The 7,625-nt window shown below is 34.4% G+C and overlaps 1 protein-coding gene across 1 annotated transcript; it reads left to right on the forward strand.

The window, feature by feature from the left end:
* The first annotated feature begins 1,045 nt into the window (after positions 1-1,045).
* Positions 1,046-7,293, forward strand: LOC143458763 (ornithine aminotransferase, mitochondrial-like). Its single transcript, XM_076955619.1, has 9 exons — positions 1,046-1,367; positions 2,496-2,666; positions 2,753-2,870; positions 3,915-4,138; positions 4,600-4,743; positions 5,053-5,131; positions 5,213-5,355; positions 6,077-6,221; positions 6,327-7,293. The coding sequence occupies exons 1-9, from the start codon at positions 1,209-1,211 to the stop codon at positions 6,488-6,490; spliced, it is 1,347 nt and encodes a 448-aa protein (XP_076811734.1). The 5' UTR covers positions 1,046-1,208; the 3' UTR covers positions 6,491-7,293.
* Positions 7,294-7,625: the final 332 nt, after the last annotated feature.

Genomic DNA, 7,625 nt, shown 5'->3' on the forward strand with positions numbered 1-7,625 from the left:
TGTGAATCAATGACATAATTATATTCAAGAACATTGACCGTTTGGTTATTCTACTGTGATGCCCAACTAGTCTTTCAGTATTTGACGAACACACATATCAATGGAGTCGGACTTAACCAACAATCGATCAAGAATCAAGTAATTACAACTAGTAAGAACACTGTCAGCTGGCACAGAACCATGCAATTCATCGTGTGTCAGCTTCGATTTTCATATTTTAAGATTATAAAATATCTGCCCAAGTACGGCACTATTAATTTTTTATGGAATAGTGAACAAAATGTAAAAATAACAAGTAAAGTAATAAATTATCACATTCGAAACCAGGCAATTCTAATTGAAAGCAAAGCAATCTCGGTGGAGCCTTTTAACAGCAATTTGGCTATATAGATCTATACTTAATTAACTACTAATTAAATCGACTCAACTATATCTAGTTAGAATTGCAGCATATCACATCAATAATGTCAGAATGTAGGTAAAAACATATTTATTAACTGGGCCAGCTGGGACATTAAGAAAGAGCTAAAGGCTAAGCGTGGTCATTTTATAAGCGGTTGTTGGCATGCTTATGTGTTATGGTTCAGCTTCTATGGTAGTTTTCGTGTATTTTCAAATGACATGTTTAGAAGGCTGTCATTAAAGTTATGGTATTTAACCGGTTACGTTGAGGGAGAGTAAAAATGGTTTCGCTCTAGGGATTTTGAACCTATAAGCAGGCAAGCTTGATGAAACTTTTTTCTACCGGATAGAAGAAGAGAGCTCTCTTATTCTAACTTGTCATAAAAAAGGACGTACTTATTAACGTACTTCATTCTGGTTGGCTGCAAAGCGAGGTGTGTCTGCCACAAGACCAACATGGATGAACACGGACTCGTTCAATTGCGTAACAAAACAGAAATTCCAGTGTAAACGGTAAATGTTTCCCTTAATAAATGTGTATGATTAGTAATTGAAATAGGCATATTCAAATGCAATAGAAGCGGCTGTCTTTGACAGGTTAGAAACAAAAGAATTTATAACTTGGGAGTTAATTGTAGGCTACCAGTACATTTACCTTAATGCCCAAGGGTGCCCAGTAACGTGGTGTTTTTACCTACATTCTGACATTGTTGATATGAGATGCTGCAATTATAACTAGATATAATTAAGTTGATTTAATTAGTAGTTGATTATTGATCTATCAAGCCAAATTGCTCTTTCTGAAGATGGCTCTGTACAAATGCATTAATGCTATGTTAAGAAATAGCAAAATACCATTTTCTCAAGTCAGGACATTCCGAAACACCTTTTCAGTTACATCGAATGCATCCTTGCAAAAAAACGACTATGGTACAGGTGGTTCCCTCTCACAGGCAGTTTTTGAAGTAAGTTTGATTTCACTGTGGATACACCGTGAAAGGGTGGTACATACTTACAGTACTTGCATATGAGTGCGTCAAACTTTTTCAATTTTACTCCAATTTATTATTAACAAAGAAAACAATATTAGTTGCTTAAATGCAAATTTCCAATAAACAAAGAATTGAGTTTCCAGCGCATATCGCCATGCCAACGTTTGTTTGTGTCTGCATGCACAATTTCTTGGCACATACTGCCACACTTTTGAGTCTAGTTATCAAGCAAAATGGTCGGTTTATGATAGTACCTATGTTACATTGAGCATTGTAAAGCCTACTGATCTGACATGTTTAAATTATTCTTAATTTTTTGCTAGCGATGCCCTTAGATTTATCAAACTTTGTTATGACGCACATTGCTTAAGGTGGGAGGTGAGTGTAAAAACTGCAACTGATCATCAGCTCTCTTGTATACACTTAAGCACTCTCAAATGTAGGCCTGAAAAGAAAAAAGTTTTGAGATGAGTGCTAAAGTAATGGCCCTAATCGTCTACGTGCAGATTCATTTTCCATCGAAAAGACTTAAACACAGTACCACTACTACCATACATTCATACTTGATTGAAATGCCAGCTAATGCAGCTATCACACATATTGATTTTAATTTATGACATCCTTATCTACCTTATAATTTACCGCATATTTGCAATGTTCCCTTTTGGCTATAGCTAATTAACCATTAGGTATTTATCCGAAGTTCCTTTTTTTAGTGTACCTACTGCCAACTAAGGTCAGCTTTTTTTGGACTTGCTCCTCACTTTAAGCTCAGTTTTGCTTCTAGTAATCTAATGAATACACTTCATCTAATTATTTTGGACTTTTGTAGCACATTAAAACTGTTAAAGTGATGAAGTAAAAAGAAACAAGCTGAGCCATAAAAAGGAGGCGTTTCAAGATTATTGCAACATATTAACAAGTTTAACTATTTTACAAAGTTTCACTTGTGGTGCTGACAGAAATTTATGTTTTGCAGTAGTTTTAATAAATGAAATACTCTGTGGGGAGTTAGTGCATTGTTTGTGACCCCTAAAGGTTGTTGAGCACCATAAAAACTACTCAAATTACTATTATGCCAATCATAAAAACTTTTCACAGAAGGAGCAAAAATATGGTGCCCATAACTACAACCCTCTACCTGTAGCATTATCTCGAGGAGAAGGCATTTATGTTTGGGATGTTGAAGGAAAGAAGTATTTCGATTATCTGAGTGCATATAGTTCTTTGAACCAAGGTCACTGCCATCCGAAGATACTTCAAACACTCGTGGTATGCTTTTTAGATATTTGTTATGGACAATTTAATAACATTCTTTGGTGAATTATTTCTTTATCGTTGCAATTGCAACTGATTAGGATCAAGCTTCCACTCTTACATTGACTTCCAGGGCTTTTTATTCTGATGTACTGGGTGAATATGAACAGTTCATTACTGAGTTATTTGGTTATGATAAAGTACTGCCAATGAATACAGGTTAGTGCACTTCTGATAAGCAAGTTAAAGCGTTTTGTAGTAGGCATGCAAATGTAAAAGATGTCAATTTTTTGTTTTATTATGAAGTGATTTAGTTATCAACACTTATTCAAAAATCTACATATGACCTATACATACACTAATTAATACCTATACCATATACCTATATGACCTATACATTGACCAGTGGCCACCCCCAAATTGGCGCATGTACTTAGGCGCCGTATATGCCATTGTAAAAAGGCCTAATTTCTAAGTTTATTTTATTTTAATGTAAAATTACTGAAAATGCAATTACTCAAAAAATCCCGCAAAGGACTCCCAGAAATTGTACATGTCAATTTAGTATGCCTAAGGCTATTACTTCATGAATTCCTAATAAAATCACATATTTCTAACTCTTGCAGTAGAATGTTAAACTTAAGACTGCAATTTTTGGTCCAAAAAATCAAAATTCAGCAATTTTCAATTACATTTGAGCCTAATCCAGCAATGCGACCTAGAAGTTTTTAACAGCTGTTTACTAGGGACAATCCTCGTATTCAAAAACAACACCGGACATGCCGGCCTCTTATTGACCGAATACATCTTTCTAAACCAGTACCTAAAAGTCCAACATTTCATGGAAGTTGCAAAATTCTAGCATAAATGGCCTCTTTAGCATGCTTTTTTCGATATCTTTTTGGATTATGAACAAAATCGTTTAAATCTCAAACTCCTGCATCAGACTTGCTAAAATATTACTATAGTTTGAAATGTTTGATTAAAACTACACATTTAATTTATTTCCACGAAAACTTTTAGTCACAATATACATTTGGTTTATAACTTTCATACAAGGGCATTTTAAGACCATGATCGAGATAAAAGTTGCAATTTCAGGTGTTTGACATCTTCTGTCTTTAACAAAAAGAGTTAGGTTTCAACAGGTTCAATTTTGTGTTGATAATAATTATTTGGTATGGATATCGCCCTATAAATTCAGAAATAGATTAAAAAAGTTTTTTGAATCCTTTTAACTCAGATACAAGCTGTATGTTACAGGGGTGGAGGCCTGTGAAACTGCATGTAAACTTGCTCGAAGATGGGCTTATGATGTTAAAGGCATTCAGCCTAATCAAGCTCGGATAGTGTTTGCTGGAGGCAATTTCTGGGGACGGTCATTAGCAGCCATATCATCATCAACTGATAGTGAAAGTTATCACGGTTTTGGACCATACATGCCAGGATTTCATGTAATTCCTTATGATGATACAGCTTTGTTGGAGGTAACATCACTTGTGTTTAGGGATGTTGTTTTCAGCATTGTTCAATGTTTATTATTTGTCTTCCGTGCATACTGTATATAAATAAAGTGAAAGCTTGTTAACTCGAGACTGAAGAAACATTTGACATTTCTTTGAATTAAATCTAAAATTGTTATAGCTGACCTAATTGTAGTCATATTACTAAATACCGATTTTTACCAAGACCTGTAAATTCATGTAAGTGGCATAAGCTGATTGAAGTGAAATTTGAACTGAAGTTTAGTTAATCTGCTTGCTCAGTATTATTTTTGTCAGTGTATGTCAGTAGTATGTCAGTAGCATATTTTTCTATTTAAGATTAACAAAAATGGGACTGGAAATTCTGAAATTCCATGTGAAATTTCCAAAATTACTATTTAAGGCTGTGGTTCAAGCTCTATTGTAATTGCTAAATGTGCATTCTGATTTTTTCTTGCCCACAGAAAGAATTGCAGAACCCCAATACTGCTGCATTTATGGTTGAGCCAATTCAAGGAGAAGCTGGCGTAGTGGTCCCTCATGAAGGTTACCTAAAGAAAATTCGTGAGCTATGCACAAAGCATAATGTGTTGTGGATTGCTGATGAGGTACCGTTATGTCAATATTTACATTACATGTAAACTGCACATTTACTGGTAGTTTAAAATGGAATTGGTGATAGCTAAACTTGCAATTTCTTACAGCAGAATTGTTTCGGTTATATGTAATGAGGAAGTTCAACAAATTAAACAACTGTTTGTCTGAAGTTTGCTTATTTCCAATTCTGTCTTTAAAAATAACAATTTTGCTGTCAGTAGAATTTTATTCATTTTCATAAAATGTTAGCAATAGGCTGAATCCCTTCATTTATCACTTTTTTAGAATGGTTTAGTTAGTCAACCTTGGTCCTAATTTAGGTGCAAACCGGCTTAGGAAGAACCGGGAAAATGTTGGCTTGTGATTATGAAGACGTTAAGCCTGACTTGATCACATTAGGCAAGTTCAGTTGAAACTTAAATTTTATTCCGTCAAATTTTTTGTGTTCTACTAAACTTGCATTTTTCTGCTGATGTTTAGGAAAAGCATTATCTGGAGGAATGTACCCGGTGTCAGCAGTTTTGGGAAATGATGAGGTCATTCTAACCATCAAACCAGGTCAACACGGCTCAACCTATGGTGGAAACCCACTTGGATGCAAAGTTGCCATTACAGCCCTCAAGGTAAGATCAATAACAAAATATGTTCCTTTAGTATTTGACTTTGTTTTAATTAGCCAACTTTTCGCAGACCCATTGGGGTGAGGTTTGTCAGGGTTGCAATAATAAAATGTAAGATCAACATGTCAGGTCAAGTATAAGGGCATGTTGCTGTCTGTTAGCAGTCAGGTATTAAGACATGTTGCTTTGTGAATAACTGCAAGATGTCTGAGGATATGAACCATAAGTTAATCCCAGAATATAAACCTTACTCACATCATTGTGACATTGCTTTAGGCAAATTACCGTTTAGTATAATATGTGTCATCCTTCACTCCTTACTTTACCATTTTGGCCTGAATGTTTTCTGCTTTTGCAGAAGAATGTTTTTATGTTGGTGTGCCGTATGACAGTTGATGTCAATCCATAACGTTATCAATCATTTTCTTTCTTATGACATGCAACAACTATTGGTTGAGGTTGTACTACAAATGACCAAAACATTGTGTTTGATATTTTTTTATAACTAACTGTGAAGATTCAGGTTTCATTATAGTGGATGGAGTGGCCTTTCGGGTATTACGACCAAATTCGTCTAGCCCTAGCGTGGTTACATGAAATGGCTCCACTGCTATATGCTCTTTTATACTGATTAGGATTTTTGTGGATACTGATATCAGTGATTTACAAATTTTTTATTTGAAAAGTCAAACATATATGTATGAAATACAGTATTAAAATTTAGGTTCTCATTGAAGAAAACTTGATCGAAAATGCTGCAAAACTTGGAGAAAAGACAAGGTCTGTCTTGTCAAAACTTTCTTCTAATGTTGTTACTGAAGTAAGAGGAAAGGGGTTGCTGAATGCGATTGTAATAAAAAATTCTGAAGGTTTGCATTTTTTGTTATATGCTTTATGAAATTTTCTTCCTTTTGGTATTTGTAATTAAACCAAAAGTGCAAACTAACTAAACAAAAACTTAAAATTTTGTTTAGCTTTCAATGCATGGAAAGTATGCCTTCGTTTGAGAGATAACGGCCTGCTTGCTAAGCCAACACATAATGATATCATCCGTTTTGCACCCCCACTCATCATAACAGAGCAAGAACTTGATGAGAGCCTTTCAATTATTACTGACGTTATTAATTCTTATAACTAACTTAAATCATGTAATATGATTAATCGAGTTTTTAAACCTTATAGATAGTGGATGGAACTTGAAGTAGAATCTTTGTTTTATAATCGTGTGTTAATAAACAATAATGTGTTAACGTTACATTGCAAAAAATCCTTGGCAAATAATCTTTCACCTTTATAATGTTATGTCCAATTTGGTTGAAGTTTTAAGGTTGTGGACTATAAGTAATACAGTATTAGACCAACACCTAATTGAAAAGATTTTAGCTGTGTAATCTTCATTCTGATATTTGTAATGGAGTACTTGACAAGTATTTTTACCATGGAGTTAGTACTGATCCAAACATTGTGCATATAGTTTAAGTTCACTACCGTGTCTGTTTTGTTACTTGTCAGGAATGTCATTTTTATCCTGTACGAATGTAGCTCCAAGCATATGTATTTTAAAAATGTTTTGCTGTGTTTGCTGGTGCTTTGAGTTAATTAGTGATACCATGAAGGAATAATCTAGATTTGGCTGACAAAGCAAGATTATTATAAATTAATTAGAAGTAAAGTGTTTATATGAAGGTTGGTTTGACTCTTAATGAAAGTTGGATTTTTTCCCGGATGCCCACTGCATAAAGGCTAATAAAGAAACATCTTTTCTGTGGCCGTAAAGCAAAATTTTGAAGAAAGTGCCAACATGCGCTGAGCGAGTTTTATTTCGCATTCGTGGTTTCGTTTCGGAAACTAGATCATACTTATTGTTTTACAATTTACATGTACTATATATATGTTCACTTGCAAACTATTTTTAAAGATTAAAATGTTGAAATCCATGAATTGTAACATTGCATGAAGCTAAACGTTTTTTCCTTCCGAGATACACAGATTTATTTTAATTACTAAAGCAACTTACAAAAATATGACCTTGTCTAAACACCGCCGCCACACGTGCATGCGTTGGATTCAACTTCAAGGTTCAATGTGTGTAAGAACTAAGCCTACTGTTTTAACATACCGGTACTCGTCCAAACTCTTGCCTGCATTTTATTTAAAACGCAATAACCTCAGATCTTCGTAACAATTACATTTACACCTTAGTTGAAAGCCGGATTAGCGAACTAAAGCCCGAAAATTGAAACACAGAGCGGACTTGGCCTTCATAGCCAAAT

This window comes from Clavelina lepadiformis, chromosome 5 (genome assembly GCF_947623445.1).
Source record: "Clavelina lepadiformis chromosome 5, kaClaLepa1.1, whole genome shotgun sequence".
In the NCBI taxonomy this organism is placed as follows: Eukaryota; Metazoa; Chordata; class Ascidiacea; order Aplousobranchia; family Clavelinidae; genus Clavelina; species Clavelina lepadiformis.

What these genes read in the sequence shown, in the direction of transcription:
- LOC143458763 (XM_076955619.1), top strand. Translation starts at nt 1,209, where the DNA reads ATGGCTCTGTACAAATGCATTAATGCTATGTTAAGAAATAGCAAAATA. An exon ending in AGATACTTCAAACACTCGTG is followed by an intron (nt 2,667 to 2,752) that starts GTATGCTTTTTA and finishes GCAACTGATTAG; the next exon opens with GATCAAGCTTCCACTCTTAC. An exon ending in GCCTGACTTGATCACATTAG is followed by an intron (nt 5,132 to 5,212) that starts GCAAGTTCAGTT and finishes GCTGATGTTTAG; the next exon opens with GAAAAGCATTATCTGGAGGA.